Source organism: Podarcis bocagei (genome assembly GCF_964188305.1).
Source record: "Podarcis bocagei genome assembly, chromosome: 4".
Taxonomy (NCBI): Eukaryota; Metazoa; Chordata; class Lepidosauria; order Squamata; family Lacertidae; genus Podarcis; species Podarcis bocagei.
In genome coordinates this window covers 101,853,604-101,871,516 of record NC_138128.1, presented here as the reverse complement: position 1 = coordinate 101,871,516, position 17,913 = coordinate 101,853,604, and the positions used below count along the sequence as shown (strand labels likewise).

Below are 17,913 nucleotides of genomic sequence, written 5' to 3'. Positions count from 1 at the left end.
GAACTGTGAGGGCAGAAATTACAGCATAGGATCACATTTCACAGACCCCTGGAGGGACAACTTCCCCAAAAGGAAATTCCACTTTGAAAACCACTGATCTAGGAAAAGTAGGCAAGCAATGTGTTTTCACTGCAGAGCATTTTAACATCTGGGTACCTTAGCAAGCCAAGTCTCAGTAAGGATCACCTACAGGTTTTCCTCAAGACAAGAATTAAATTATTACAGTAGATAACAGTTGTGCTCAAAAGCACAAATGCAGATTGAGAAGAGAGATGCACTTCTACCTGCACTCCAACTGGATAGAAATATGCTTAACATTTAAGAGTGATGAGGTTGCATCATAGCCAAATACACACTGCAAAGCAGATATGCTTTCCGGGTTCCCAATCCAGTCTGGAAATCTGCATATGGCATCTCTCTTGCTAGCTCACGAGGGGCATATTGGCTGCTTGGACCGAAATACCCACCTGCCTTGATGGTTCGCTAACTACGTAACTCTTTGCACTTTTACGCAGGAGTCCAATGCACAATATATTTGTACATGTTACATTTTCTACTGCTATTACACATAATTAAATGGAACACTGTGCCAAATTTGGCTCCCAACAGACCCAATACAATTCAATGTATTTCAGGAATTCAGTGCATTTGCCTAGCAAGTTCCACCATGGTGGACAGCTTTGTGAATAAATGCTTGGAGCAGAATGAGTAATGAAGACATTTATTTTCCCCCTCCATACTTTAAGGCTTCAATCCTGTACCCATTTACCTGAAAAGTAAGAGCCACTGAACTAAATGAGGCTTACTTTTGAGTAGACATGACTTGCAGTGAAAATAGCTCAAAGGTTTTCCTGACTAGAACTGTAGTCAATAAAGCAAGCAGATCTGGTCCCCCAAAATGAGAAGCAAAGTGGTGTGATAACATTTTCCTAGAGCACAGCTTTTAGAATAATGCGTCCAAAGAACATGTTATCAGCCTTCAGTGTATGCATTTTGACTACCAATGCTGGAATCTGACAACACTGAGCATATTGTTCCAAATATGGCTTTAGCGTTTCAAAGGCCAGCTGGTCTGCTAAATGCTATTTCCTAGATAGAGTTGTGTTGTACAACAAAAAGTGTAATGCAGAAATAACACCAACTTGCATCCATTTTTAAGAGACCAGGCCATATTTTGAAAGTAAAGCAATCAGAATATGACATTAGAATCTTCTAGAACTACAGCTGAACCCCTTCCCCACTTTTGGTTGCATCTGGGGGTTTTTGCAGCACCTTGGCAGCCATCCATGTAAGATTGCTTATTATTCATTTACCATACTAATTTTCAACCAAAATAGTTATTTAGAATTAATAAGCAATTGTGCCAACAAAATAATGCAGAAGACAAAAATATAAAACAATGGTACAGCTGTCAAACTCCAAAACTATCAGGTAAAATCAAAGAAAAAAGGCACAATAAAATACTTCCCTCTAAAAGAAGGGAGGGCGGGAGTGTGCCAACCAGGATTCAAGGGGGCATGGACTACATAACTCAAGGGTTATTTTTGAAAAGGACCTGATGAATAGCTTCTTTGGAAAAAGCATTCCTTAAAATAAGATGTTGCATTCTTAGGCACTGTGTGGAACTTCTGTTAGCTGAAGAGGCACTCTGTCGCTGACCTCGAACCACAGATTGCTCATGTGTATTTGGGTAAAAGCTCTCCTACTATTCATAATCATTTCTGATAGTTAAGCATAGCCCTTTTTAGACATTTTCCTCTCACTTCCTTAATCATGATTTAGTGGTTGCTTCTCCTTTCCAAAGGAAGAATGCACACTTCTGAGAACAAGTGGTTGCATATACATATACCACTGGAAACATATACAGTAGTAAGAGCTGTAGGAGACAGACTTTGCCAATCCCTTCTCCAGCCTTGGAGCAATACAGCAGATTTCCTTTTCCCCCACCAGGAGTCCCTTCTCCAGTGGCTACCCCCACGTAGACCCTACTACCACAGAGAGGAGTATCAAGTGTCTTCTTTTTCCTTTTCACTCTTGGATTCATCTCTCAAGCTAAGTAATAACAGATAAAAGCAACTTTCCATTCCTTCCTTCAAAGACTTGGGGATAAGAGGGAATTTGAGTGTGCCAGAACAAAACTGAATAATATGACAATATTAGGATTCCTCAGACCCAGCCAGCAAAGGAATCACATAGGGAAAACAAAGCGGCAATCACTCCAGTTGGTCAAGCAGCTACACACACAGACTGAAGACTTCCACACTAGTGTACTACATAGGCTTGGATCAAAATCAAGTGCTTTACATAAATAAAAGTGTTTGAAATGCAGAAGGCAACTCTGAAATAGCCTCCAAACCCTTTTTAATTCTAGGCACAGCACAGCTTCAAAGCCGCACCAGAATTACAGAGCAGGAGACATCAGTCCAAACTAACATGGCCTTGCCCCTGAACTGAGACCATAAAGCAGCCATCTTTGGAGAGATTCAACTGCAAACAGCAAGGTGGCATTTTTATGGCATACCTCTGAGGTGCCTTTGGCATATAAGCCAACCTTTCCCAGCGTAGCAGGCTTTACAGTTTCTTTTGGATATGGACATAACCTTGCCTCGTCATGCTTTATCCATCGTGTTAAGAATCATCTGGCAAAGCAAATTAATAGGATAGGGCAAGAGGCGCTCCTTTCATTCAGGTGTTGGAAACACCATCCTAAACCATCACCCAGGCTCTAGCTCTGCTGCCTGCAAAGCTGTGATAGTCACATAGCTCAAGCAGTTGCACATTTAATAGCCCTATAAAATAAGAAGCCAAATTAAAGAAAAACCCTAAAGGAGGGAGATCCTGCCCACCACCACAGGTCAACAACAGGTGGTCAAGATGACTCACCTATCAATCACCAGATTGACTTATGACTTCATATGATTGGCAGGCAGGTTGTCTCACCCCTCTGTCAAAGTCCCTTCCACAGTGCTTCTCAAGTGCCTGACAGCTTCCTGGTTATTGGGCGCTTGGGAACCACAGCACAAGGGGGTTTGCCCTATACTTGTGCAAAGCACTTAGCACAGGATGGCAATGCTGTTTTCTGCAGAGACTGGCTGTGTGAACAAGTTGCAAAGCTGAATCTAGCCATGTCTCTACCTGCCCCACACATGGGGGAGGAGCCAAGATGGCGTCGTTAGTGGTAGCTCAATTTTGTGCTCCGCGTTGATATATATAGATTTATTAGTATTTTTCAGCTCTTTTAAAGTTTTCTTTTTTTTTTTTCTTCTCCTCTCTTTTAACCGAGCTTTAGCAGTTTTAAATTATCACTCTTTTTTATTAACTGCCAAAGGCCTATTTTTATCCAAAGGAGGCTCAGCAAGCCGCCCTATCTTCACGAAGCTGGTAATTAGCAGACGGGGGAGGCCAACTACTCCTTCGGAAGGACGCCGAGCTTTTTATCTATAAAAAAAAAGGGAAGGAATTGAAGCTGCTATAACCTCAAGAAACACAAGGCAAGTTCAACCCGATAATTATTACAAGGGACTTTTGTTTTCTTTTTTCTGCTTTGCTATACTGCCTAGCTACTTTATTGGTTACGTCGTGAGGCTGTTGAATGAGGGAGAAAGACCTAGTTGAACTTTAACGAAACAAGGCACAGTATGGAAGCTTAAGACCAGTAATATTTTCTAACATTTTTAAATGACTGATACCTCACAAGTCCCGATGTAAATTGCTGGAGAACTAAACAGGTTGGAGAGGTTGGAGAGGTTCAGGAGGCAACTTCCATAAATTTCCATAAATCGGCACCTCTGCTACTGTTTACTCCAGCTTAGAACAAAAGATAAGCCGCCGGTAAGCAAGCACCCCCTACTATACATCCATATATACCCATATACCTACTATGGTCCTCACCAGGAAAAATTACTCACCTATCAATCACCAGATTGACTTATGACTTCATATGATTGGCAGGCAGGTTGTCTCACCCCTCTGTCAAAGTCCCTTCCACAGTGCTTCTCAAGTGCCTGACAGCTTCCTGGTTATTGGGCGCTTGGGAACCACAGCACAAGGGGGTTTGCCCTATACTTGTGCAAAGCACTTAGCACAGGATGGCAATGCTGTTTTCTGCAGAGACTGGCTGTGTGAACAAGTTGCAAAGCTGAATCTAGCCATGTCTCTACCTGCCCCACACATGATGTGCAGGTGGACATGGTTTAGGGGAAATGGCCTCATGGCCCAAACTGGGACCCTGCTCTAGAACAATGACCATCAAACTTCCTCTTCTCTGTGTTTTTCACACTCATGTGTATGCTGGAATTGCTAGGAGTGAGTTGTAGAATTCAGGTGTGTTCGAGAGGAAGGCTGGCAATGATGGTGAAGCTCTTGTCGGCAGTTTGTTTGCCAACACCAATCTTACAAGAAACAGTTGAAAAACTACTTTAGAGCATGCCCCAGAATCCTCTGCAGCTGGAAGGATTCCTCAGTAAGCACACTAATGTGCACAACAGTAGAGGAAGGATGTGAAGGTTTAAGGATGTGAAGGTTTAAATCTGAACCTTGTTAAAGCAATGTTTTGGTGGGTGGAGGCAGTGGTGGCAAGCAGCTGGGAGCAGGAGAGGTAAGAAATGGCATTTCATTCCAAGTTGATGTGTGTATTTAACATTCCCTGCAAGCCAAACACAGTCTTTCTACCTAACACAGAACTGATACCTCTGCTCTACTCACTCTGGCTTGTGAAGCGTGTTCCAAGTAAGTTCCTTATCAAGTAGAGTCCAGGAAAAAGATGACTGAAGGCTGTATCAGAAAACTACAGCTTGAGCTCCCTGTCAGGGCTCATGGTAAACGGTTCCAGCCTCTCGCTCTCGGGCAGCATGGCATTCAGTCTCTCCATCAGGGGAATGGTCAGGTCGACGCCCATCTGGATGCGACGCAAGATGGCAGACATCTCATTGACCTTCTGGATCTGCTCAGCGTATTTGGCATATCTTTTCTGGCGCTCCTGCATTAAGCTGTAGAGGGTTTCTACCGAAAGATCCATCTGTTTACAAAAACAACAGGACGGTTGTGTTCAATTAGTCACCTCTTGGAGGAACGAGATGTTCTTTTCATGGACTGTGGGTGTAGAGCCAAATGTGGCCCCTGAGACTTTTCCTCTGCCCTCCATCTCTCCCAGCCCCCAACAGTACGGGGGTTGGCTGTACCAGGCCAGGCACAGCAGTAAGGAATCTCCAGTCGGCAGCCCTAATGAGTCCTGCCAGGTCCCATTTGGCCCACGAAGCTGTTTGGGGCCAAAGAGGGGTTGTGGGCCCTGCTGATCAGTGGTCCCTACAAAGCCCTAAGCACAGCACTTTGCAAGCACCAACAATCAGCTGATAACACACACACTAGGAAATGTCTTCAAAATTAACCAGGAAATAAATCCTTTCTCCAGACAATTGAGAAAGGACTTTCTGGTTCACTCTGAAGCCATTTCCCACCCGCACTTTCCCTGGTAAAGTGATTTTGTAACCGGCCCATCTCAACCACAGCCCGCTCCTCACAATACGGATATACTAGAGGTGTGGGCAGGTGGGTGTGCATGGGGAGAGGAGGGCAGAAAGTTCCTGATTTTTGCATGACTGGAATGTAGCCAACTGTACAGAGGCTGCCATTATTCTGCTCATAATAACAACAACAACAACAACAACAACAACAACAACAACAACAACAATAATAATAATAATAATTTATTTATACCCCGCCCATCTGGCTGGGTCCCCCCAGCCACTCTCCAAGCGAGAGATAACCAGAGCATGCACCACTCTGGCGAGACAGTCTGCGGGCAGGTAGGGTCTCGGCCTGTGTACCAGATGGAGCTGATAAACAGCTGCTGTGGACACAGAATGGACCTGCACCTCCATGGACAGCTGCGAGTCCAGAATGACTCTCAGGCTGCGCACCTGGTCCTTCAGGTCCACAGTTACCCCATTCAGGACCAGGGAGTCCCTCACACCTGCCCGCTTCCTGTCTTGTCAGGATTCAACCTCAATCTGTTAGCCACCATTCATCCTCCAACCGCCTCCAGGCACTCACACAAGCCTCTGGTCCTGCACACCACTGACCTGCGAGCCCCCGATGGAAGCCCTTGGGGAATGTTGTCCTTGTGCCTCTTCCACAGCGACCACCAAGATTACTGACAAGTCATTAACCATTTTTAAAAACCTCTCTGTCCTTTTGTTTGCACCTCTCACACTGCTCCTTCCTTGTCCTCCCGATTTTTTGCCTCTCCCCCTGTATTACTGCCCCTTTGTAAACTCCTTGGGGCAGGGAGCTGAGCTTTCTGAGCTCTTGATGGAACTGTGCCATAACAATAAGAGGCAGAAATAAACTTCTGGCTAGTCCTAGCTAGTGCTATTTTTCTAGCACAAGAGGTGCTGGAACTCACCCTGAACTGGGTGCTGGGACTGAAAAAAGCCTTGGTCCTACCAAACATTACAAGATTCCCCCCCCCCCCAAAGAACACTTCTCTTAAATTAGGAAGCTATACAAAGACACAATGTAGTAAGGATTAGTCATACACCAAACTTTCAGAAGTTGGTCTTGTAAAACAATCACCACCTCCAGAAAAACCATTTCTTGTTTTAACTTCTGTGAGGTAATGCATTTTCTAACCACTGATTTGGGGTGGATCAGCAAAAGTGTTCCAACAAATTTGGACTGCATTATCTCCCAATAATAGGTTTGAAATTTCCAAATAGACACATGTAACCTTGCTTCGTGCACTGGTTTGTGCTTCTTAAATGTTTGGGAACACCCGCCAAAAATAAAAAATAAAATTGGAGGCACACTTACACTAGAAAATGATTACTTTTTAGAGTTAGTCAACCTCTGAAGAGTCCCTCCCTCAATCTGTCTTGAGCATAACTCTAGATTAAGAAATGGCAAGTTCAGAAGTACAACTCACACAACTGGCCTCCTCCTCTGAGGGTAGCTAATTCTGCTGTGCCTTGACTCTAGGAATGACTGAACGTTGGAATGTAACTGGAACCACCCAACTATAGTGGAGACTTATCTGAATAAAGCAAGAGCAGAGCAGAGACTCATGCCAAGGGGGCAGCCTCATCTGTGAACAGGTGCTTTGGACTCACAGCTCCCCTTCATCATATTTCTTGCAGCACAGAGATTGGGAATCACTGACACAAGCCAGGTACTGTACTGGTGGCTAACAATATCACCAATTTCTCCTTGTGCTTTTGATTAGACAATAATACTGTATTTTAACCAGCTTGTGCTGGTTAACATTGTTATCAGCTTTATCACAGCCATGACATGCCAACTGATGGCAATGTTAGATTTGCACTATTCAGGCAATAAAGTTCAGTTCCTCTCCTTGGTGAACTGCCCATCCTGCTTCGCAATCCCACCAGTGGTGTTTTGGGAATATGATCTCGTACTTTTTCTAACCTTGGGGCCCACCACCTTCAGTCTGGCTTACAACACCACAATACCACCCATCCACATGCAATTTGCACTGGTGGTTTTGTATGACAGCTCTTTTCAGAGCAGCTCCTTGGTGAACTTCAACTACAGTCCTGCACTTTTTAAATTTATTTGAACACCCCATACCTGGAGAGATCACAACATTGACAGAGTAATGACAGAACAAAGCAAACCTATAGTTAATGTACCTGCACACATTAAACACATGTATGGAAGGTTATGCATGTTCATTGGTTTTTATTTGCTTTCTGAATTAACTCTACCAAATTCTTCTGTCTGTTTTTACATTGTTAATGTATGGTACTATCAACATACATGGCACCAGAGGTTTTTTCCCTCGGGGAACGCAGGGGTACGCATACCCCTTAACATTTTGTGAATCTAAGTTTGGCCTCATTGAGGGGCAGTATTTCAACGTGAGTAGGAAAATGAGGGTACCCCTAAACATTTTTTTAGGAAAAAAGCACTGCATGGCGCCTCATGAAAACTGTACATTTATGATTTGTTGCCTTTTACCATCTCTGTTAAAAAGTGAAGTAATTAAGAGAAAGAAAGAAGAGAGAGAGAGAGAGAGAGAGAGAGAGAGAGAGAGAGAGAGAGAGAAAGAAAGAAAGAAAGAAAGAAAGAAAGAAAGAAAGAAAGAAAGAAAGAAAGAAAACCCAGAGTTTCCGCTGTTAGTCAGTCATAACAAATTCATGGCAGGCCAAGTTCCTGCTTCCATTATTTAAAACTGTGTCATTCAGTGAACAATCTCAAGCATAAGAGTCTCATTCAAAGTTGGCAGAAATATTCCAAACTCTCTGAAATCATCCCTTGCTGAAATTAGTGACCATAATGAGAGTTCAGCCAGGCAATCTCAGTCTCTCTCCATGTTATGCTGAGCAGGACACTCAGGCCTTAAAAGTGTTTCTCAGAATTTTGAAGAGGCCCCTTGCATGCAAGTCAACCAAAGTACGCTAGACACTGATACGGGATTGCAATTCCTTCACCCCTTTTAATAGCTCCCTAGATAGGACCTGACACACAATTACAGAAATTCTAAGAGTTGCCTTCCATTAAACATAAACCTGTTGAGTAGAGGTTGCTTCACACTTTCAAGTCAAGGGCAAGTGAGAGTCGGCTGCGTCCATTTGATGGGCCAAAGATGCTGGACAAAGAAACTGGCCTTAGAAATGGACTACTCAAGGAAGCAGCACGTTTCTACAAGATGACACAAGGAACTTGCCATTCCCCAGCTCCTGGAAAGAAAAGGGCAGCATGCTATGCAAGCGATGCACTGCTCACATGAGTAAACCACTTGAACAAGCACGGTTTTTGTGGGTGAGTCAATCCCAACACATTGCTGCAACCCCCGCACAAAGAGAATGTGAATTTTCTTGTGGGGTTATGTGCATATTCCCCTGCTCCTCTGCAGTAGTACAGAAAGTGTGGGGTAAATGTGAATTTTCCTATAGGGGTTGTGATTGTGTGTGTGTGTGTGTGTGTGTGTGTGTGTGTGTGTACACCTTTTTGGCAAGACTTTTAAACTGGTGATTTAAAAGGCTTCTGCTCATCCCCAAATTAAGAATGCAAGTTCTCAAATTCAAGATTATCATTTGGTCATGTAGACAAAGCCTGGGTTTTTTTTCACGCAGGAGCTGAAACCATCACTTTCCCCTGTTCTTTCTTGTGGCTTCCTTTCTTTTCACACATGGAACAAAATTAAAAAGAGCATGCTGGACATGGAAACAATTTAAGCTTTGTGCATAAGGTTCCATTAAAAATAGGTACACTGGACTTTAAAACTTTTGTGTACTGGGGTTAGGCATGTAAATTGCAAAATGGAAAACAGGCCACCAGCAGGTCAACGGTTGCCTGGGATGGAAGCAAATGGAAGCCATAATTTTAAACTGATTGTCCCGCCTAATGAGACAGGGCTGCAGAATGGGAGCCAGCTAGAATGCTACCAAAACCATGTACCGTATGCCTCATTAAACAGAGCAACACAAGGGCTCTTGGTTTTTGAAAGGCTGACTCCAAATAAGTGCCTTGGGGTGGCTTGGCAATGCTCTGGTGTATAAAATGGACTGAGATTACAACATCCAAAGCTGGCAACTAACAAGCAGGAAATTGACTGCTCTTTGGATGCTGCAGCCCACTTTCTGATGGGGTTCAGCTGCACAGAGTGCCCTTAAACAGGACTTTAGGGTCTCCACTGTCTCCCTGCTGCTTTCCAGTATGAGGTCAAAATGGTGGCCATGATGTACACAAGCCTAAATGGCCTGGGTTTGGCATATAAATCCACTTCCACATTCCTATGAGTCACCACAATCTATAAAGCTGTCCAGGAAATACTTAGGGAAAGTCTCTCACTTCTGGAATTCATTTCACCTGGAGACTCACAGAAACTGGGCCTCTTTGTTTCCTAAGAAGAAGTGAAAAACTTTTCATTCAAATGAGGAAATATGGAATTTAAACAATGTAAATTAAGGGTTTTGATAAACCTAGCCATAAATCAAATGGACAGAAAATTGGAATTTAAGGGCAAACGTTTGAGCAGATTAGCTTATGAACCTGGTCCCTCCACCCAAAAAAATTCAAGGCACATTTCAAGGTGCTGAGTTTGTTCTACCAGCTCACAGCTGCTGCTGTTGCTGAATTTGTTTAATTTATTTCCCACCCTTCCTCCCCAAGGAGCTGTGGTCTGCATAAAGTTTTAGGCCTTACGCCCAACACTTATTGGAGACCACCTGCTTGCTTTATTATCTCACAACTGTTAACAGATCAGCAGAAACTGCTTCCTTGACTTTACCATTCAAGAACCAAGTTGGAACAGCAACAACACAGAGAGAGGTGTTCTCCTAGGCTGCCCTACAGTTGTGGTACTCTCTTCTATTGGAGATTTCTCAAAACCAGAGCTTGGTCCAGAAGAGGGGGGCTGGCATTCTTTTCCTTGAGAACTGGAGATTTTGTTTGGTTTGTGTGGTGTGTAGGTTCTTGTTTTTAACATTATAATTCACTCCAAGGCTTTGGAATGAGGAAGGACAGACTACTAATACCTGAGGAAATGAAAGTTTGGTTAAAACCTAGCTAGTATCTATTCTACAATCCTGTACACATGCTAATTTCCAGAGAGAGTAAGAAGAAAGCAGCAATATCTTCTCCTCCCCTTAGCACATTATTGACAGTAGCATTTTAAATGCTCTAGTAATGCATTTATGTGCAGACAGAAACTCTGGGTACTTGTGATCCAATCCTCAGATTGAAAATGCACCAGGATTGGGAAGACTAGGGAATCCTGAAGGCTGATAAATACAAAAGAGTTCAATCTGCAAGTTACCTTCTGTGCATGGTAAGGGAAGAAAGTGCCTTCAAACTTCTGGATCACAGAATTGAGTTTTCTCTTCAAATGTAGGATCTGAACTTAATTTGAAGTTCAATACAATAAGAAACATGGCAAGCAAGCCAACCAACAATACACAACACAAAGGAGACACAAAGTCAGCCAGGAAGCCTTCACCCCACTGCTGAACAGCCAGGGTCAATTGAAAATAGTGTTTTCCTGGATAGCTACCAAACAGACGCCTTTCATCTAGTTTTATTCTCTAAATCCAAATCCAGCGCCTTCTCTTCCACTTATGTAGCTCTATCTTGACCACAACTCAATACAAAGACATCACTATACTGGTACATTTACAAGAAACCTCCCTCCTAATGCAGTGCCTTCTATAACTAGGGCTGTGTACCTGCTCTCAGTCTACCAGAACACAGGCTATGTCTCAGGAGCTTCAGCTTACAGGAAAAGCAAGTTTCTAATTCTTGTGGCTATAAATCTACATATGAAGGTGTGACATAAGGAGAAATCCCAGAAGCCAGAGAAGTAGCCAAACAGGTTTTCCAATAGTTGAGTGAGAATTAGGATCACTGTCCCGTATAGCGCTTTTTAAAAATCTGTAATTAGCAAAACACGAACAAATAATGCAAAACTCTAAAAGTTGCAGAACTGGGCAAATTAGGAAAATTTACATAACACATATGGGTTTTGGAATTCAACTTTTCCTGGAATAGGATTTTTATTGAGAGTATACAGAACCCTGATTATAATGTTCTGAGCAAAATATTGTTCCCGAACATCCTTTCTTATGACTTCTTTAATGAAGAAATTATATCTCTGCAGATAATAAATATCTAAGGACCCACCCAGCTATCAAAGGGGTCTGCTGGTGGTGGGGGAACCCAGGATCCAGCTTTTTGGCTGGAAAATATTCCTTACCACTGCATTAAAACAATAATACATGATCCACCATAATATAACAATTCACAATAATCACAGCAACCAGCCATCTGGGTGAATGGTATTAATGGCCAGGAAATGCCTGAATAAACAGATACGTTTTCAAGATGTGCCGGAAAAGTAATTCCATTGGCGCATAACTTATTTCTAAGAGGGTGCTGTTCCAGATGGAAGATGCTACTACTATGAAGACCCTCCTTCAGCAGGATTTATTTTCTGAAGGCTGCAGTACTAGGAGGCCTTCATCTGATGATCTCAGGAACTAACAGGGTGGTCTTCCCTTGGCTATCTGCCTCCTAGATCACCAGTTTTGTGTTGTGATCCATTTCTTTCATGGGCAAAGCCATGATCTTTTAATATTCTCTAGAACCAATATAAGCACAACTATATTCTTATCTGCTGTAACTTCCTTCCACAGGTCTCTCTGAAAGTAGAGATTTCTTGAGCGCAAATCACTGGAATTGTTCATCATGGAATTGTATGCTGCTAAACATAAACCAAATACCAGCAAGATGTGGAGGAAGCAACAATCATGGAAGTCTTTCATATTCATATTTCTCACCAGACCATATGTCATCTCTTTTTTCCCTAGAAAAATAGGTACCGGTACTCATAATGAAGTTGTTACAGTAAGTGTTACACTTTCTAACACCCCCCCCAAAAAAGAGGTGCGGGTACTGCGTACCCTTGAGTACACCCTGGGGGGGAAGCAGTGTCTATATGTCATTTCATTTTGGCTTCCGCTGCTAGTCAAAAACTACGGCTACATGGTGCAGTCCCAAACCACAGTATTTGAGGGTTCATCTGGTAAGAACTGACAGTAGTTAAGTGTCAGACTTGCACTATTAATTATTGTTCCCTTCTAGTTTTATGACTCTTATTACCTACATTTTTTACTTTTATACCATGCACACCATAAAATTTTAATAAAATTATGTTACTATCTCTCTCTCTCTCTCTCTATATATATATATATCAGTCTACTACTGCCACAACAAACTTCTGCCTGAAGATTAGTTTCCACTCAATAATAATAATAATAATAATAGTGGTACCTCAGGTTACATACGCTTCAGGTTACATACGCTTCAGGTTACAGACTCCGCTAACCCAGAAATAGTGCTTTAGGTTAAGAACTTTGCTTCAGGATGAGAACAGAAATCGTGCGATGGTGGCACGGCGGCAGCAGGAGGCCCCATTAGCTAAAGTGGTGCTTCAGGTTAAGAACAGGTTCAGGTTAAGAATGGAACTCCGGAACGAATTAAGTACTTAACCTGAGGTACCACTGTACAAGCTGTTTTGTTTCCCTCTGTTGGCAGATAGACTTCCCTGTTAGTTCTCCACTCAAACTAAAAGCAAGAGCGGTCACCATCAGAGAGTGACAGAAAGATGAATCTAGTTTCAGGAAGGTTTACAGGCTTTATTTGAATTAGCACAGTTTCTTCAAGTTGGCAATTAAAGAAATTGCTGGATATCGAAGTAATCTGAGTCATCAACATCTGCAGATACATTCACACCTTGTGTAATTAGTTGGCTTCAGATTATGTGTTGACCAAAATACTTTTAAAAAATAAAAATGGTTCACATCTGAACTGGGATTCAACACAGCATGAAATGATTGCAGGCATTCAATAAATGCAGCGAATCACATTATTGTTCATCTAGCCATATGGAAGTTCTGAGTTCTGAGTAATGCTAACTATGAATCTTGGCTGCCCTGTATGGAAAGTAAGTAAAGATTAAGCAACCACCCAATAAAAATAGCATGTTATGTTCATTGCTTATTTTAAGAAAGGGAGAAAAATAAGAGAGAAAAGAGACAGTGGTACAATCTAGTTTGCAAAAGGAAGTTGGGCAGAAACACTGATCGTGACATTTGCACAATTATTACCTGTTTAGAACAGAGTACCGTATTTTTTGCCCCATAAGACGCACTTTTTCCCCTCCAAAAATGAAGGGGAAATCGGGGTGCGTCTTATGGGGCGAATGCCTGCAAGCCTCGCGCGCCCGGCAGGAGGTCCGACCGGGTGCGCGAGGCTTGGGGCGGCAGCCTGTCGCCCGAAGCACGGGGAGCCCTCTGGAGGGCTCCCCCTGCTTCGGGCGAGTGTCTGCAAGCCTCGCGCACCCGGCAGGAGGTCCCACCGGGTGCGCGAGGCTTGGGGCGGCAGCGGACTGCTTGCCGGCATGCAGAAGCTTGGGGCGTGCTGAGCTCAGCACGCCCCAAGCTTCTAGGTGCGCGCAAGCAGTCCGCTGCCGCCCCAAGCCTTGCGCACCCAGCGGGACCTCCTGCCGGGTGCGGGAGGCTTGGGGCGGCAGCGGACTGCTTGCCGGCATGCAGAAGCTTGGGGCGTGCTGAGCTCAGCACGCCCCAAGCTTCTAGGTGCGCGCAAGCAGTCCGCTGCCGCCCCAAGCCTCGCGCACCCGGCGGGACCTCCTGCCGGGTGCGGGAGGCTTGGGGCGGCAGCGGACGGCTTGCCGGCATGCAGAAGCTTGGGGCGTGCTGAGCTCAGCACGCCCCAAGCTTCTAGGTGCGCGCAAGCAGTCCGCTGCCGCCCCAAGCCTTGCGCACCCAGCGGGACCTCCTGCCGGGTGCGGGAGGCTTGGGGCGGCAGCGGACTGCTTGCCGGCACGCAGAAGCTTGGGGCGCGCTGACCTCAGCTTGCCCCAAGCTTCTGGATTAGCGCAGCGCACCTGGGGGGGAAATAATTTTTTTTCCCTTTATTTCCCCCCCTAAAATCTAGGTGCGTCTTATGGGCCGGTGCGTCTTATGGGGCGAAAAATACGGTATGTTGAATTGTGTAATACAAGCCAATGATCTAACAATCTAAGTGATAACAACATTCACTGGTCAATAATTTTCTCCACATATTTGCTCAAATGCAATATTAATGCTAACTATCAAGCATCTACAACAGCTAGGATGTACACAATCAAGCAACTGGTCAGTATTAACAGGAGTTTATAATCTAAAACAGATGATACACGAAGAAAGTAGGACTGCAGCTGAAGAATGGAATGCAGCTTGCTTTGATTTATCTAACTTGTATATCACTTTTTACTAAAAATATAAAGTCTCCATGATGTAATTTACAATGCAATAAAGTGTAATAAAAATACATTAAACCAAGCAAAATAGCAAAACAAAAGTGATGACCAAAACGCATACGACAGCCTGAACTGAGGATTCCTCCTCTCCATAAAGGGGTTCCCTCAATAAAGCTGCTAAGAGGGGCTTCCATGGCTGAAGAGGCAGGTGGACCTTTGCGTGGATGGAACTGAGGAAAGCTGTGACAGAAGCAGCTTAGAGCGGATGTTGGTGGGAAGAGGGGTGGAGCAGGGCAACGCCTTGTAACACCACCACTTTGGTCCGACTTTAAACTTTAAACAGTAGCTTTAAACTACTGTTCTCTCCCCCAGAGAGACATAATTATAGAGCAGTTTTCTCCAGTCATGTTACAAATAAGAGGTGGGGGGGGGGGGATAAAGTGGGAAAGCTGAAGGGCTTTTCTTGCCTCAAAAGGGCAAGAGCTGTTGAAGATGGCTTCACAGAACCCCCTTTGCTTCTCCAACCCCAGCATATTCCATACCTCTTTGATCCGTTTGACTAAAGCATTCTGGTCAAAGGCAACCGCTTCTGCGCATTGGTGAAGGTGGTCTTGGTATCGCAGGCAGAGCTGTAGAACTTGCTGAGAATCCAGTTTCTCCAGTTTTATGTTGGTAGGAGCTGTCTGCCCACTGAGAAGACCTAGAAGAAAATTGACAGCAAAGGAATTTACTAAAATGGCTAACAGCAGAACCAGCAAAGGGATTGGTGTGATCAAAAACAAAACAGCATCTCCACATAAATCCCCAGTTGTAATCAGCCTGTTCTTAGTGCCATTTACCATGTTACACAAAGACAAATCCAGAAGCAGCTCAACAACTTACTGGTGATCTATCATGTAGGATACAAAGGCCTTCAAAGCACCTTGCAGGCAGCAAGACACTGCTAAAATGGAGGGGGGAACCCTTCATTTTGATCAGGAAGGCGTTTGCACTGCGTTACATGTGGGAAACCTGCCTGCAATGGGAACTTGAGTAAACTGATACTGTATACGCAGCTTACACAAAATCGAACTCTACCCTCTGCCCATCAGCTGATGTCCCCCACCCATCAGAGTGCTGTCAGCTGACTGACCGGGGGGTGGGGGCATGGTATTGAAAAAATGACCTGATGGACTAAACACCTCCGAATCACCACAATGATTTTATCTAACTCTCTTTTCCTTTCTTTCTTTCCTTCCAGCCACTGCATGCAGTGTGTGTTGCAAAACTATTATTGTGACTCCAAAGAAACCAGACCATTTCTGCTGGGGTGGTGTTCTTGCCTGTTTATAGCATTTATTTCTTTATTGTGTTTTACTGTGTTTTGTCAGGCCACATGTTGTATACAGTGGTACCTCTGGATGCGAACGGGATCCGTTCCGGAGCCCCGTTCACATCCAGAAGCGAACGCAACCCGCGTCCGTGTGGGTCGCGATTCGCCGCTTCCGCGCATGCGCCTGACGTCATTTTGACCGTCTGTGCATGCGTGAACGGCAAAACCCGGAAGTAACATGCTCCGTTACTTCCGGGTCACCGCAGCACACAACCCGAAAATACTTATCCCGAAGCTACTTCAACTTGAGGTATAACTGTATTGCTTTGGGCAGAACACTCTCTGGAAACTAGTGACTGACACTTAGGTAGTAATTACTCATCATGCATGTAAAAATCTTCCATTAGGAATACAGTAAGCCCACAACTGATGCACATTTAACTTGTGTGCATTCAGCTATACACTTATGGCAAAAAATGTAAAAAAGGGGGGAAGCAAAAGAGGGTGGAGTTTTTTTTTAAAAAAAGGCTTTGGCAATCCCACCCGTCACTGAACCCAATGGGCTTTGACTACAAGATTTTGGCTTTAGGAGCAAACCCCAGGACATCACCCCACGTAATTTGCAAGCATGCTCTACTCATGCTGCTAGAAAAAAATGTTGAAATTGTTGCCTCTTACATTAACAGGAGAACAGTAACACTATTTCCTTGCTTTATTCATTTTTTTAAAACAGCAACGTATTCTCAGCTTTTCCAAGTGTCTATTTGCAATCATATTCTGGGAGGCAGAGACAACATGGGTGGCTGAATTATAAAAAGGAAAAGCCATGCAGAAGGTCTGCTAACAATCATATTCTATTTCCCCTCCCCTTCCCCACATTCAATAGTCATAAAGCTGTTTTACTCTCTCACACACAGCACCTCTGGCTATTCAGTTTCTAAATAAAGAGCGAGGTAGTTTAGACTATATATTCCCAATCCAGTGTGCTGTTAGAAAGTGCTGGTGCCACATAAATTAAATTACATATTTAAAAAGCCTCTTGTGGGCCCACCCACAGAAGAGGGCGCCTGCTGTGTCACTACATCATATACTGTACTTCTCTACCTTAATTGCCTACACTGAATCTTCCCTTCCTGGGATCAAGTAATTCTTCCCCTACTAATTCTTCCTGAGTAATTCTTCCTGAGTCCAATCAGGAAGCACTCCGCCATCCCTTCCAGAGAAACACAGGGGGGGCTCTTTTGGGGGAGTCTCATTTGTACTTTACCTTTACTCACAAAGTAAACGGCTGTGGGGGCAAATGTGAAACTGTGCGTGCAAAATTTAATTCAAGGGGCAAAACTCCCCGGGAATCGTATGCACCTGTCCCCTTATTACTTACGTGCACTGTGCAAGATTTAAATGCCTTTCATGGCAAAGCGCACATTTTAACAAAAGACAAGGCACTACAAAGAGTATGTGCAATGTACCCTTTAGACCACATAAACCATTAACATGACAGCAACTTTGGCAATGTGGCCCAGGTAAAATAATTTGCACAGGGAAATCTATAGACATCTAGAGGGCATGTGGGTCAATGGCACTGGAAGCTTAAAAACCTGTGCCACCAGGTGCCAGATCTGCAGCTAGGAACGTGGCCCGGCTGTGAGGCATGAAGGCCGCTCCCCGCAAGGCCCTTTCCACCTGGACTTGGGGGTGAGGCCTACACTCACCAGCCCCACTATGTTACATATGTATTCTGTAGTTGACCTCCTTTGTAATGTTTTATTTTGAAATCTTTAAGAAAATATTTTAGCTTTCTGTTATGTTGCTTTGACTGTATACT

General features: G+C 44.0%; 1 protein-coding gene and 1 long non-coding RNA gene across 4 annotated transcripts in view; one reads left to right on the top strand and one right to left on the bottom strand.

Annotated features, from left to right (window-relative positions):
* Positions 1–3,899: 3,899 nt before the first annotated feature.
* BORCS5 (BLOC-1 related complex subunit 5) overlaps positions 3,900–17,913 on the bottom strand; it is a 33,636-nt gene continuing 19,622 nt past the window's right edge. For 2 of the 3 annotated variants that reach the window (XM_081191069.1, XM_081191068.1), the window contains 2 exons: positions 15,319–15,476; positions 3,900–5,017 (listed from right to left, as the gene is read on the bottom strand). In XM_081191069.1, coding sequence (XP_081047195.1) covers positions 4,787–5,017; positions 15,319–15,476 — 389 coding nt within the window. In that variant the 3' untranslated portion in view covers positions 3,900–4,786. Of the gene's footprint in view, positions 5,018–9,810; positions 9,863–15,318; positions 15,477–17,913 lie in introns of all 3 variants that reach the window. The other variant, XM_081191070.1, reaches the window with a different exon arrangement.
* On the top strand, positions 6,419–12,387 carry LOC308585423. Its single transcript, XR_014007388.1, has 2 exons — positions 6,419–7,165; positions 12,150–12,387. It is a non-coding gene; the product is annotated as an uncharacterized lncRNA (long non-coding RNA).